Source organism: Mesoplodon mirus (assembly GCF_964341445.2).
Source record: "Mesoplodon mirus genome assembly, chromosome: 11".
Classification (NCBI taxonomy): domain Eukaryota; kingdom Metazoa; phylum Chordata; class Mammalia; order Artiodactyla; family Ziphiidae; genus Mesoplodon; species Mesoplodon mirus.
Window position 1 is genome coordinate 79490352 of NC_138987.1, and position 16401 is coordinate 79506752.

A 16401-nucleotide genomic window follows, 5' to 3' on the forward strand; every position below is an offset into this window, starting at 1 on the left:
TTGACTTTAAGACATCCAGTTGGTGTCCACATAGAACTAGAGAATTGCTTGGCGTTAAAACCCACATATTTGGTGTCAAGAGCATTTGGTTGTGAGTAAACACAGTTCAAAACATCCCAGCATGCTTTGCTGTAGAAATTGACAGGCTGATTATAAAAATTACATGGAAATATGAGTGACCTAGAATAGCCAAAACAACTTTGAAATATAAGAACAATATTGCAGGACTTCAAGACTTATTAAATATCTACAGTAAATAAACAGTATAGTACTGGAGTTGAGATAGACAAATAGATAAATGGAACTGGTAGAGAGTCACGTAATAAACCCACACATACATGATTGATTTTTTGATGAAGGTACAAAGGAAATTTACTGGTAAAAGAAGAGTCTTTTTAGCAATTAAGACTATAATGCTTAGATATCCATATGCAAAAAAAGGGAACTTCAATCCATATCTAGAACCATATATAAAAATCAAAGGAATACTTTGAATCACTTATAAACCTGAAATTATGAACTAAAACTTTAAAAATTAAACATAGAAGAAAATCTTTTTGATTTTGGGTTAGGTTAAGACTTCTTACATATAACACCAAAAGAATGATCCATAGAAAGAAAACTGAAAAACTGCATTTCATATCATTTAAAATTTCTGCTCTTGTAAATACATTAGAAGAAAACACAAGCCATAGACTATGGTAAAGTTTTGAACATCAAATATCTGAGGAAAGATTTATATCCAGAATATGTAAAGAACTCTTAAAATTCAATCATAAGAAAACAAACAATAACAACAAGTTGGGACAAATGTCCCTTCTCTAGTTAATATCTTTTAATAGCACCCAATTTCCTGTCAGATAATTTGGCAGACAAGGTCCTTTATGATCCTTTCCATGGCATAAAATTATCTTTCATTTGGCAGTCTCAAATAGCCTCACCCCTTGTCAAACATCTGTATTACACTCTCATCTAAAGGATTTTGAATGTGCTATTCCACATACCTCTCTCATGCTCAATTCTCAGTTCTGACATCACTATAATCTATGAACACTCAGAGAACTCATCATTAGTCCAATAAGTGTTCCCTTACTCAATATGAAGGAGTTATATACTCCTTTAATGTACTCTCATGTAACTTTTTATTTCATCATGACTTACCACACTACTTTGTAATTATGTCATCTATTTTCCCTACTTACTAGAAGGACTGTCTTGCTCACTTTATATCCATATAATCCAGCAGAGTGCCAGTCATATAAAAGGCCCTCATTGAATAAGGAAGAGAGAGAGGGGGACAAAATGTTGATCGAGCATTCATATAAGTGGCCCCAGGACAAATGTTCAAAAATTTAAAGGCTGATGACATTTTTATACCACACACATGACAAAACATGAACTACAAATAAGTAGCCTTTCTTCTGTAGACTAGAAATCAAAAAATGTGAATCCTAGCCCTGATTCTGAGAGTAGCCAGACAATTGATCTTGGCCAAGAATAACAAAGTTGATAATAATGTAGCTAATATCAACAACTACCTAGAATGTGCCAAGTTCTATCCTAAGCACTATTCAAATCTAATGTCATATAATACTCATAACAATCCTATGAGGTAGGAGTTACATTTCATAGATGAGAAAAATAAGGCAGAGAGGTTAAGGGACATTCCACAGAAACATAGCTAAGTGACAAAGCCAGGGATAATTCAGGCAGTCTGACTCCAGTGCACAGGCTTGTAACTACTCTTTAGTGTTACCTTGTTTTTCCCTTAAATTCTTAATTTGAAAAGAACAAAAAAAAAAACGAGAGCAAGAGAAAAAAAGAGACACATATACACATGAAAGGTTGAATTAAATTATTATAAGGAATCATTCAGGTATTTTTTTATTAAATTAAATTTACTTCTTTCAAATTTCAAATAACATCTCAAGAAATATGATTTGAAAAACATGTGTGAGATACCATTTCTAAACTTTACATGATTTTTACCTAATAGTCATCTTCCCTTTAAGTGTTTAGTTTTTTAAATAGTATTTCATCACACTGGATTGCTTTTGATCCTCTAAACGTCCTGTGGTAGTCTCGAGTGCTCTTCACCAAATATTTCTCTGTTGATGAACATGGGATGTCTTTCCATTTATTTAGGCTATTTTTCATTTCTTTCAGCAATGTTTCGTCATTTTTAGTTTACAAGTCTTTCTCTTCCTTGGTTAAATTGATTCCATGGTATTTTATTCTTTAACATGCTATTGCAAATAGCAAATACGTAGTCATACCCACTGTTAAAGATTCAATGGGTTAAAGTGCCTTCAAGCAAAGTGCCAATAAGGCTGTGACTGTCCTGTACATCCTTTCATTTGGACCAAATGGTTTGGGGAAAAGAGACCAACTAGGATTTCCTCAACCCAGGTTTGATAAAAAAGTTATTTTTAATCAGAAAAAGAGAGACACAGACAGATAGGCAAGCATGAGGGTGGAAAGCATATAAACATATTAAATCTAGAACACAGGTCTCTAAAATAACCATGGGTCTGCATCTGACAAATGGAGCTGTTTGCAACCAAACAGATAAAAAGCCAAAAGAATCATTACCCTGAACTGTGACTATCTGCTACCCTAAAATGACCCAGGGCTCCTGAATTTTTATAGACAGGGAGCAGGCTGAGAAATGGTATAATCTCCAATACTCACATTAGGTATAGCAAAAAAAAAAGATATGGAAAAATTCTAACCCTACAAGATCATAAAGAACAACGGACTAGAGACCCTGGCCCTAAACTCTGAAAAGTAAATCAAATCACAGTAAATCAAAGAGCAATCCTACCCCGACAGCAGAGATCCTTACTGAATCTGTTCATTGAGATTTTAGAACTGCTATATACTAACAATAGCTGTGCATCTCTGATTCTTTATCTTTCCTACTGAGAGCATTCATAGTACATACCCAACCTTTATCTTGCCACTATATACTAGATATGTTGGGGATAAACAACATACATTTCAGTTTCTGGCTCTTCAGGTCAAAAGGGACTATATATCTGGAACTGATGATATAGAGACTGCAACACATTATTTCCCACCTGTCACTCAAAGATCCTGGACTTCTGAGCTTGAGGCTACAGCTGGATAGAACTTACCTCTCCCATGTGGGCAGGTAAGCAAATTTGCCTGAGACATGGAGACTGGGAATATTTGGTGACCAAAAGAGCAGACCGTGGTATATTAGTTCTGCTTATCAAATATTTCCTGTGCTCTCCCTTCCAGATTCATAGTAGGATCTTACTTCCTGGGCCCATTATGACTGTGTGGGGCACTGTAGATACAAATTGGGAGTGGAAGTGTCATTTCCAGTCCAGAATGCTGACTTACCAGTAGGAAATCTGACTGGGATTTTTTTCACTCTACAAATAACAGGTAATGTTCCAACAGAAACTATGCTATCAGGCTAGTTCCTAGGGTGAGGACATCATGACACTGAGCCCCTAAAGAATTCTCAATGTACATGGAGAGTTAGTATGACATAAACCGTTGCTGTCGGAAGCCAGAGAGTTTAGGACATAACCTAGCCTGGCTTGGCTAATTCATGCCTTATGCTCTTTCACAATTCTATGACCTATTCTTCTCTGGGAGTTTTCTGTCCATTTATGTAGTCATATACTTCATATCTCTGACAACCTGGTATTTCACCATCCAAAAGAGTATAATTGTTACATCAAATTTATAAAATTTCCTATGTATTTCCTCTTCCAAGCCATTTATTAAAAAGACACTGAGGAGGGCTCATGCCAAGGGGTACTTCCCAGAACTTCTGCTGCCAGTGTTCCTGTCCGTTAGTGAGCCACTGCTGCCCCCTGCCTCTGCAGGAGGCCCTCCAACACTAGCAGGACACAGCAGGCCAGGAAAGATACAGGACTATTACCACAGCCTATTGTTGTGGGGCCATGGGCTGTTTTTTAATGAATGACATCACAAATGAAGAATCCTTCAGTGCAGTACAGGATTGCCAGACGTCACGGCTGTGCCTCTGAGGTGGGAGAGCCAAGTTCAGGACACTGGTCCAAAAGAGACCTCCCAGCTCCATATAAGATGAAATGGCGAAAATCTCCCAGAGATCTCCATCTCAGCACCAACACCCAGTTTCACTCAACGACCAGCAATACATACTAATGGACAACCTATGCCAAACAACTAGCAAGAAAGGAACACAAACACCTCGATGAGCAGAGAGGCTGCCTAAAATCTTAATAAGGCCACAGACACTCCAAAACACACCACCACACGTGGACCTGCCCACCAGAAAGACAAGATCCAGCCTCATCCACCAGAACACAGGCACTAGTCCCCTCCACCAGGAAGTCTACACAAGCCACTGAACCAACCATACCCACTGGGGACAGACACCAAAAACAATGGGAACTATGAACCTGCAGCCTGCAAAAAGGAGATCCCAAACACAGTAAGTTTAGCAAAATGAGAAGACAGAGAAACACAAAGCAGATGAAGGAGCAAGGAAAAAAACCCACCAGACCTAACAAATGAAGAGGAAATAGGCAGTCTACCTGAAAAAGAATTCAGAATAATGATAGTAAAGATGATCCAGAATCGTGGAAATAGAATGGAGAAAATGCAAGAAACATTTAACAAGGATATAGAAGAACTAAAGAGCAAACAAACAGTGATGGACAACACAATAAATGAAATCAAAAATTCTCTAAAAGCGATCAATAGCAGAATAACAGGTAAGTGACCTGGAAGGTAAAATAGTGGAAATAACTACTGCAGAGCAGATAAAGAAAAAAGAATGAAAAGAATTGAGGACAGTCTCAGGACCTCTGGGACAACATTAAACCCACTGACATTCGAATTATAGGGGTCCCAGAAGAAGAAGAGAAAAAGAAAGGGACTGAGAAAATATTTGAAGGGATTATAGTTGAAAACTTCCCTAATACGGGAAAGGAAATAGTTAATCAAGTCGAGGAAGCATAGAGAGTCCCATACAGGATAAATCCAAGGAGAAACATGCCAAGACACATATTAATCAAGCTATCAAAATTAAATACAAAGAAAAAATATTAAAAGCAGCAAGGGAAAATCAACAACACACAAGGGAATCTCCATAAGGTTAACAGCTGATCCTTCAGCAGAAACTCTGCAAGACAAAAGGGAGCGGCAAAACATATTTAAAGTGATGAAAGGGAAAAACCTAAAACCAAGATTACTCTACCCAGCAAGGGTCTCATTCAGATTTGACGGAGAAATTAAAAACTTTACAGACAAGCAAAAGCTAAGAGAATTCAGCACCACCAAACCAGCCTTACAACAAATGCTAAAGGAACTTCTCTAGGCAGGAAACACAAGAGAAAGAAAAGACCTACAATAACAAACCCAAAACAATTAAGAAAATGGTAAAAGAAACATACATATTGATAATTACCTTAAATGTAAATGGATTAAATGCCACAACATTATGAGACTAGATATCAATTACAGGAAAAAATCTGTAAAAAATACAAACACATGGAGGCTAAACAATGCACTACTTAATAACCAAGAGATCACTGAAGAAATCAAAGAGGAAATCAAAAAATACCTAGAAACAAATGACAATGAAGACACGATGACACAATACCTATGGGATGCACCAAAAGCAGTTCTAAGAGGGAAGTTTATATCAATACAATCCTACCTTAAGAAAGAGAAACATCTCAGATAAACAACCTAAGCTTGCACCTAAAGCAATCAGAGAAAGAAGGACAAGAAAATTCCAAAGTTAGCAGAAGTAAAGAAATCATAAAGATCAGATGATAAATGAATGAAAAAGAATGAAGGAAACAATAGCAAAGATCAATAAAACTAAAAGCTGGTTCTTTGAGAAGATAAACAAAATTGATAAACCATTAGTCAGACTCATTAAGAAAAAAAGGGAGAAGACTCAAATCAATAGAATTAGAAATGAAAAAGGAGAAGTAAAAACTGATACTGCAGAAATACAAAGGATCATGACAGACTACTACAAGCAACTATATGCTAATAAAATGGACAACCTGGAAGAAATGGACAAATTCTTAGAAATGCACAACCTTACGAGACTGAACCAGGAAGAAATAGAAAATATGAACAGACCAGTCACAAGCACTGAAATTGAAACTGTGATTAAAATTCTTCCAACAAACAAAAGCCCAGGACCAGATGGCTTCACAGGCGAATTCTATCAAACATTTAGAGAAGAGCTAACACCTATCCTTCTCAAACTCTTCCAAAATATGGCAGAGGGAGGAACACTCCCAAACTCATTCTACAAGGCCACAATCACCCTCATACCAAAACCAGACAAAGATGTCACAAAGAAAGAAAACTACAGGCCAATATCACTGAGGAACATAGATGCAAAAATCCTTAATGAAATACTAGCAAACAGAATCCAACAACACATTAAAAGGATCATACATGATGATCAAGTGGGGTTTATCCCAGGAATACAAGGATTCTTCAATATACGCAAATCAATCAGTGTGATACACCATATTAACAAATTGGAGGAGAAAAACCATATGATGATCTCAATAGATGCAGAGAAAGCTTTCAACAAAATTCAACACCCATTTATGATAAAAACCCTCCAGAAAGTAGATATAGAGGGACCTTTCCTCAACATAACAAAGGCTATACATGACATACCCACAGCCAACATGGTCCTCAATGGTGAAAAACTGAAACCATTTCCACTAAGATCAGGAACAAGATAAGGTTGCCCACTCTCACCACTATTATTCAACATAGTTTTGGAAGTTTTAGCCACAGCAATCAGAGAAGAAAAGAAATAAAAGGAATCCAAATCAGAAAAGAAGTAAAACTGTCACTGTTTGAATTTGACATGATACTATACATAGAGAATCCTAAAGATGCTACCAGAAAACTACTAAAGTTAATCAATGAATTTGGTAAAAGTAGCAGGATACAAAATTAATGCACAGAAATCTCTTGCATTCCTATACACTAATGATGAAAAATCTGAAAGTGAAATTAATAAAACACTCCCATTTCCCATTGCAACAAAAAGAATAAAATACTTAGGAATAAACCTACCTAAGGAGACAAAAGACCTGTATGCAGAAAATTATAAGACACTGATGAAAGAAATTAAAGATGATACAAATAGATGGAGAGATATACCATGTTCTTGGATTGGAACAATCAACATTGTGAAAATGACTGTACTACCCAAAGCAATCTACAGATTCAATGCAATCCCTATCAAACGACCTCTGGCATTTTTCACAGAACTAGAATAAAACATTTCACAATTTGTATGGAAACATAAAAGACCCCGAATAGCCAAAACAATCTTGAGAAAGAAAAACGGAGCTGGAGGAATCAGGCTCCCTGACTTCAGACTATACTACAAAGCTACAGTAATCATCAAGACAGTATGGTACTGGCATAGAAACAGAAATATAGATCAATGGAACAGGATAGAAAGCCCAGAGATAAACCCACACACATACGGTCACCTTATCTTTGATAAAGGAGGCAAGAATATACAGTGGAGAAAAGACAGCCTCTTCAATAAGTGGTGCTGGGAAAACTGGACAGCTGCATGTGAAAGAATGAAATGAGAATACTCCCTAACACCATACACAAAAATAAACTCAAAATGGATTAAAGACCTAAATGTAAGGGCAGACACTATCAGACTCTTAGAGGAAAATATAGGCAGAACACTCTATGACATAAATAACAGCAAGATCCTTGTTGACCCACCTCCTAGAGAAATGGAAATAAAAACAAAAATAAATGGGACCTAATGAAACTTAAAAGCTTTTGCACAGCAACGGAAACCATAAACAAGGTGAAAAGACAACCCTGAGAATGGGAGAAAATATTTGCAAATGAAGCAACTAACAAATGATTAATCTCCAAAATATACAAGCAGCTCATGAAGCTCAATATCAAAAAACCAAACAACCCAGTCTAAAAATGGGCAGAAGACCTAAACAGACATTTGTCCAAAATAAGATATACAGATTGCCAACAAACACATGAAAGAATGCTCAACATCATTAATCATTAGAGAAATGCAAATCAGAACTACAGTGAGATATCCCAATCTTGGGGATAGAGTGGTATGTTTATAAATCTCCATTTAAATTCTAGACCTAATTTTGTTTTCCTATTAGTATATTTTCTTCCTGTGATACAAAATAGGTCCTTTGTATAAGGCTGATTTTATTTTCACCTACCAAGTTTTATGTTATTCAAAAGTGTTGCTGGGAACTTCTTGCACTAATTATTCATACTATGACATATACATATATGCTCTTCAACTGATTGTTTAATGTAAACCCAATAACCATGTCTGAAATGCTTTCTAAGACATTAAATCGAGAAAAGAAAACAGAATCACCAGAAAATAATTTTAAACAGAAACTAATTCCTATAAGCAATGAAATGTAATTCAAACATAAATATGTACTTCAAATGTTATTTTAAATCTTGTACCACTAAAAGTCATTTCAGATGCCATAATACATTTACAGTAATCTCTTTTGCTTCTGTTATTTGACAAATAATATAACTCAGAAATTAGCATAAGAATTATCGTTAATTTGGGGAAGATCTACATATTTCAGGCCTTTAGTCCTATATTTAGTCTATCATAAAATTCTGAAATTTTAACACTGAGTTTACATAAAGCATATTTTTTTCTCCAAAATACACCAAGGAAAGTAAATGGTATGAAACTGAATAAACAGCTATAGAGCTCTCAGGGGAAGAGAGTCAGACGAAAAGTATAAATATATAATGGATGTGCAATTTTATTACCTGAGTATTTAATAACTCCTCACACTTGTGTGCTTGTTTCTCTATTGCAGAAATGTACTGTTTTTCAATAGCTTCTACTTGTTGCTTAACTGAAGACTGCAGTAGTGCCTAAAAACAAGCAAAAAAGTCATTTGGATCACAGACAAAACTTGGAATCTACTGTTGGCATGAGAAATGTTTTTGACAGTTGTACATATCTGAAATATGATACTATTCTGCATTACAAAATACACATTTGTGAATATTAAAGCAAATTCATATATAACACTACTTTAAGCTTTCGGTTTTAGGTTTTCCTATTGCCAAGACTAGTTGTTTGGCTTAGATGTTCCTTCCACACACCTCGGTAAAAAGGCCAAGTCATAGAAGACGATAAAGAGGGTGAGTAGTTCTGTTAAATATAAATTCAGTTTAGTGAAGACCACACAGGATGAGAAGCACGTGAAAGCTGCTGAAAAAAAAGAGAAGAGAAAAAAACCAGACATATTTCACTGGCTGACAAAACTCCACATCCTCTCGGCACACTGTAATATCCCATGGGCCAAGCATGATCTTCAAGACCACAAATCAAGTAAAAGCAGATGGAAACTCTGAGCAATTTCAAACATAAAAGAGCTGCCCCCCAGGAAGTTCGCGCCCCTAATGTGAAAAGGTATAAGGCAAAGTGTGGAAGTCAGAATCTTAAGGCAATATTCATAAAAAGTAATAAAACTTGGGAGACTAGACAAACTCAAGTGGATAGTGTAAACGCTGGAAGCTCGGTCAGTTAAATATAAAGAGGTTAACACTATTCTAAGGGGAGCCAAATCAACACTGGAAGATGTTCCACCCACTCACTTCCTTATTGGAGATGTTTACAATATTATCATCTTTTTTTCCTTTTTTTTCCAGGCATTATATGTTATAGTTAACATGTTCCCAGTATTATCTTACATGCTATTTATAAATCCTAAATCATTCTAAAATATGCATTTAACCATATACATAAGAACTCTTTAGCAAATATTCTATTTTTGAAGGTCTATCTGGAAAACAAACTATTCATAATCAAAATAGTAAGTTGAAACAGACACATGTCTTATAGAAAACAGACCTTTGGTACATTTGCCAAGAAAAGAAAAATATGCCAAATCTCTTAAATAATCTCTGCTTTGAAAACAGATTTACTTGGTTGGAAACAACATGCATTAAGAGGCTAAATAAATATATATGTATTTTTTAAAATTGAGACAAAAATATTTTGAAAACCTCTGAATAAGTCTCAAATCTTCAAATAATTACCTTTCTTTTGCAATGTTAAACTGTCTGATGATGCTACTACTCCTATAATTCAATAGTTGTCACTCTGAAGCTGCAGAATTACTAGTAAACTAGTAAAGGAAAATAAACCTCTGACCACGGTTTAACCAAAATATAAAGGACTGCTTTAGCCCTTCATTTATACATTATATGTCCTCTAAAGATTCCATAATGATAATTTATAGAAGACACTATAATTTAACCTCTTAAACTGTGACTAGATAATGTAAAGCTCTAATTTACCTTTGGCAAAATACAATACTATTCATTGGACTTCAGAAAATTTAAAGGATGATACAATTATGGACAGTTCTGTTGGGTATATTCATGGCAATTTTTGTAGAGAGAAAAATGCCATTCTTTTTGGGGACTTGGGTTACGGCAGAATTGTTTTGCTTGATGGTAAGAACTGTTTCACTTCCCATTTGCCGTGATTCCAAATAATCCCAGGTTAAATACCCAGTTGTGATTTTCTAGTAAATTATATCATTTGGAGGGACAGGTAAGTTAATGAAATAAAATAATATTTTCTCCCATAATTAAGAAATACAAATGAATAGTATTTTTTCCTCTGGTGATTGATTTGTACACTACATACTTATTTTCTTCCAAACTTCAAGGAGGCCAAGTACCATAGGATAATAACAAGATTTTTTAAATAAAATAATAAGATTTCTTTTTTAAAAATTGGCCTATAATACTGAACTGTGGAATTATTAGTGACAAAGTCCAAACAAAAGAGGTAATGTTCAAAAACCATCTTTAGAACTAGAATATTCATTATGGACATACTTAGCAATACACAATGGTACTAGCTGCATGCTTCTATGGCTTGATCTATCATTATATAACTGGATATTTGTTTTCCTAGGTAATATACCATAATAACTGCCTTAAAATTTCTTGTGTGCTGTAAGTATAAAAATGAACATTAGTCAACGTTTCCCTGTAATTTTTTTTTCCTTTGTAATCGTCTCTACAGATATCAAAGACACAAGGAACCCTTCCCTTGGGCTTATATTGAATACAACACTACAAAAACGTACATTAAAGAATTATTTCTTTTATAAGCTATTTTAAACTATTCTCAACACAAATAAAGCATTAAGACTCTCAGGGTATGTAGAGGCAGAAAAACAAAGATGTATATAAACACTCCATAATGAAAAAAAATGCTACCAAAGGCAGGGAATGTTTTGTTAATTTTCAACAGGTTTAGGTTTTAGCTTCAGTCTTCTCAGAGATGTTCTGTATCATCCCAGGGGATAACTTAACTGAGCTTGAGCAAAACTATTTACCACACTTCTTCAAGAATAATTTTAAAGGTGTGAACAAGATCATAGATTTCTTTAGTACAGGAACTATGTCAACTTTATACTCATCTTTATATATCACACACAGCTTCTTACAGAGTTCTTTGTACATAGCAGACACATGCAATAGCTATTTGGTGAGTGACAATCCTTGTATTAAGATTAATATTTTAAAATCATAGTATAAATGATACCAATATTCATTGGAAAGTTCACTGAGCTTCAAATTATAACTACCAAGTTCAGTTACCAAATTTGTTCCTGTTAATCCCTACCAGAGATCTGAATTTTTTTAAATTATTTTAGACTAGAAATGTTCATTCTTTCTACTCTACAAGTATAAATTTTGAGTAAATAAAATACAGTATGTGAAGGACTATAAACTCCTTGAAAAAAAAGTATGTTATAAATTCTATGATTAGACTCAGAGAAAACAAAGATATTAGGTCAAAAACCACCCCACACCAACCAATACCCATAAGCAGTAGATAGTTTATTTTTAATGGAACTGAATATACACTGGAATTTAAATGAGTAGAGAAGTATAGCTCAAGTGGACTACTGCAAACCAAACTACAATCCACTGTCCCAACAAATCCACAGAATTCTCTTCTCCCTTGAAATAGCCCAATTATTTGTCCAGATTTGCAGAGCAGATGTGTCTAAAGAACCAAATGGTCTCTGAAACATTAATATCATGTTGGTATTTAGCACATAACCTTAAAAGAACACTTCATAGCTAATTTTAGGCAGTAATAATTAAAATTATTTTAAAAGTCAATCCTCTAAGTCATGCTTTACAAATGCAGAAAAGTATAAGGCTATGGAGCAAGCTTGAGGCAAAACATATAATAAATATCCCCACTAAAACTGAAGCTCTAGGAGAATAGGAATCTGTGTTTAATTCACTGATTAAACACAGTGCTTATTTCACTGTAGGTACTATTGTACCTACAATAGTACCTAGTATATAGGTACTATTATAATTGTAATTGAAATATATGGAATATGTGTTGAATGAACTGAAGAAATGAATCATGATTTCAGTATGTCCAAGCCTTATTACTTGCCTAGTCATAGAGAAACTATTAAAACATTGATGTTAATTATGTCTGTTCATTGTATTCTTAGTTTAGCTTTTTGACTGCAGTAGTACAAATTAATTGTTGTAAAGGGTCATTTGAAATCAAGTGCAATTTCATCTTTCTTGGAAAAATATCATAGTTTGCTTTTCAAAAATCTGTTTCAGATCTTTTCCAACTTTTAACTAAAAATAAAATAAGCAAAACTAAAAGGTATCAGCAAAAGAGTAAGTTAGAACTCTGAAGGGACACTTTTATGTTTTTTCTGGAGTAAGTGCTATTTTTGAACAAAATATTACTTCAAATTTTGAAAGGCTCTTAAACTTGTTAGCATGTCTTATAATATTCCCTCAAAGTTTCAAACATATAAGCAGGTTTGTTATTCAAAAGGAGAGCCTACTTAACTGATATATATGAAAAATGATGAACTTCAGTCATTTCATTGAATCATTCATCCATCTTTTTCCATGAGCTCTACATACCTGTTCTACAGATAAAGAAACAGACACAAAGGTTAAGAAATGAGCCCAAAATCATATGAAAAAACTAAGTGGAACAAAGAACTGGGTTCAGGTCCACCCTCTTGGTTCCCGTTCCCTGTTTGTCTTAGCCATTCCAACCTGGTAAAGCAGTTTTCTCTTCATGAACTAATCACTTATTCTATTTTATAGCCACTTAATTATTTGTTAATCCTTCATTTATTCAACTAATATTTACTGAATGCATACTTTATTCCAGACATTGTTCTAGGCACTGGTGATGCAGACTGAACAAAACAGATATGGGCCTGACTCCCCTGAATTTACATTACTGGCAAGCGGATAGGGAAAGTGGGGAGGACAAGGAAGATTGGGAGGTACACAATAAACCATTTCTGATGGTGTTATATGCTGTAAAGAAAATTAAAAAGGGATAAAAAGGAAAAGAATAATGGAGGGGAAGGTCAAGAGCTCTCTTGAGAAGTCACAAAAGGGGGGAAAAACGTCATATGTTAAGCCTGAGGGAAGATGATTTGCGTCAAAGAAAAAAGTACAAAGTCCTAGCATGGGAAAAAGGCTAATGAGTTATAGAACTAGAAAAAAGGCCAGTGCAGATCATATGAACCAGGGAATTCCATCAGATCCTATAGCTGCACCAGACTTCCAGAGGAACAGAATTATGTAGAACCATGGAAAGGCATTTTAATTCTGTTCAAACATGAAAGTTTCTATAATCTGATACATAGTATCTTCAAACAATGTTGCAAAGTATCAAAAGCACTCAAATGCTATCAAGAATTTCTCCATTAATAGACAATTTGTGAGAAAGAAAATATGTAGCACTGATTTTTGTAGGCTACACATATACAAGTAGGTTAGAAACATAACTAACGCACCATGCATGAACATTTCTTATTCAGTAGAATTAAGAGTAATTCGACTATACTCTCTCGTAAGGAAGGAGCTAATCCTAATAAGAACTAGTTGAGGGACTTCCCTGGTGATCCAGTGGTTAAGACTCCACGCTCCCATGCAGGGGGCCCGGTTTGATCCCTGGTCAGGTAACTAGATCCTGCATGGGACAACAAAGATCACACCTGCCGCAACTAAGACCCAGTGCAGCCAAATAAATAAATAAATATTTTAAAAAAACAAAAACAAGAAAACCCAGTTGAGTGTTTTTCATGGTCTCACAGAAAAGTGCCATAGATATGCTACAAGTATATCTGGCAAGTAATACTTACTTGAACTTTATCTGGACACTTTGTCTATTAGCATGCAGTTCTTCCATAATACTTACATTCTCCATTTTATACTGAATAGACTGGCAACATAGATTATGAAAATGAGGATATAGTGTCCAAATAATGGCAGCTGACTAACTTATCTTAATGTTCAATGACTCTTGGCTAATCAAAAGTATCTTTTGCCAATTTTGGGATCTAAAAATGTCAATCTATAGCTTTGTTGGCTCATCATTTGGGAAGAGAAACTGATAGTTTGATATATATATACATATATATATATATTTTAAGACCTCAGTGAGCTAGTAATTCAATTGTGGTACAGATTTAGTTGCATTAGAACAGAAATATTAGGCTATCTCTGAAAACAACATTTAGACATTTTAGAAAATTTTGTTGGAATACAGAAAGAATTAATGGGATTAAAATGTATTAGTGGGGAGTTCCCTGGTGGTCCAGTGGTTAAGATTCCGTGTTTCCACTGTGGGGGGCATGGGTTCAATCCCTGGTCAGGGAACTAAGATCCCATATACTGTGTGGCGCAGCCAAAAATAAATAAATAGAAATTAAAAAAAAAAAACACAACTATCACTGGGAAGTGATTTAAAAGTATGATGTAAAAAGGACTAGGGAGTATAACTCTCTAGAGGAAAAACTTCAATCTCAACTTAAGGCTTAAGTTTATTCAACTTAAGTTTACTCAACTTAAGTTTACTCAAAACTGGATCCAAATTCAAGTTTAGGTTCATGGTCTCCTGCTACCCAGGCAGGCAGAAGTTAGGCAACACCAGAACCTTTAAGTTCAACCCTTGGGGAGAATGAAGGTGCATGTTTCTCAAGAGTAAACTCCAGATGTGTGAGGAGTGATAGTGATGGATTTGGTCATATTTCTTTTTAGAAAGCAGGACAGAAACTAATACCTAAAATTATGGGTAAAAGGATTAAAAAACAAAAGATTCTGCCCTCCTTTTCCTTAACTTAAACAAGCAGTAGTATCAAGGTCATGTTGAGGCTGCTGAAAATTTATCTTGTTACAGATCTAAAGCATTTGGAATTGCAGTGATCCTAGGTTTTTCTATGTATTTGAAATACAGTGCAGTGGCACTATACAATTCAAAAAGAAAAATGTGAAATTATGGGTATATATCTAAACATGGAAATTCAATATAGTCTAGCTATGCTATAAAGTGCATTGGAGTCTGTGAAAGCCAAAGAAAACCTTAAGGACAGAGGGAATCATTCCTGTTGGCCTTGTTGTTAAGGGATTCTAGTAACATAAGAGTTGTTACCTCAAACACCACTAATGTCTCCCAGTGAAAATTTCTTTTGTGCCATGGACAACACATTAAAATTAAGAAGTTTCTAAAATTAAGTACAGCAGAGAGACGCTGCATGTCTGCCTTCCGGCTACTTTAAACTTCTGAAAAGCTGCCATATGGACATGCCTCTCCCTCAGATGTCACAGTATTATTCCTTGTGACTTGAATAAGAGCTACAGTTTCAGTTTTAAAAAAAAAAGAAGAAGAAGAAGAAAGAAAGGAAGGAAGGAAAGAAAAGGAAAAAAAGAACTCTGACTAAATCTCTTCAGAATCTTTCAGAGGATTAAATGAAGCACCTAGTTATTAAACACTAAAGACCTACACATGTCATTTTCTGAAATATCAGAAACCACAGAAAGAAAGAAACCCATATAGGTGTCAGAAGTATTTGGCTTAAATACACAGTCATTAACCTTCCAAGGAGGCAGCATAATTTGTTGAACAGAGTCCTGCATCAAGCTTTGAATGACCTGGCTTTTATTTACAGCTCCTCCTCTGCTTGTATGTGTTTGATCAAGGCACTGTGTTTCTCCGTGTCTCAAATGCCTTATTTAATAAATAGGGAGAACAATAGAGTTTCTTCTCTGCCAGTAATAAAGGAATTCTGTGAAATTATAAGTGTTAATTTAATTCTTTACATTGATAACATTTCAAAATAGAATTGTTCTAACCATTTGCTGATTTTTGAGAACTAAATTCTTCATTTTCATGATAAAGGAAACTCATGCTATGTGGATTCAAGTTAGGATCAACATTATTTTTTAAATTACTAGATTTAAGACCATTAAAATAATTTTCCTCCAAATTAATAGAGATCCATTCATAAAACATAGATCTCAAAG

The 16401-nt window shown here is 34.8% G+C and overlaps 1 protein-coding gene across 4 annotated transcripts in view; it reads right to left on the reverse strand.

The window, feature by feature from the left end:
• CCDC91 (coiled-coil domain containing 91) overlaps positions 1-16401 on the reverse strand; it is a 401471-nt gene that overhangs the window by 149122 nt on the left and 235948 nt on the right. For 3 of the 4 annotated variants that reach the window (XM_082636829.1, XM_082636828.1, XM_082636830.1), the window contains exon 8: positions 8824-8931. The exons of the other annotated variant lie outside the window; for it this stretch is intronic. In XM_082636829.1, the coding sequence (XP_082492955.1) occupies positions 8824-8931 (108 nt within the window). The remainder of the gene's footprint in view (positions 1-8823; positions 8932-16401) is intronic. 4 annotated transcript variants of the gene reach the window in all.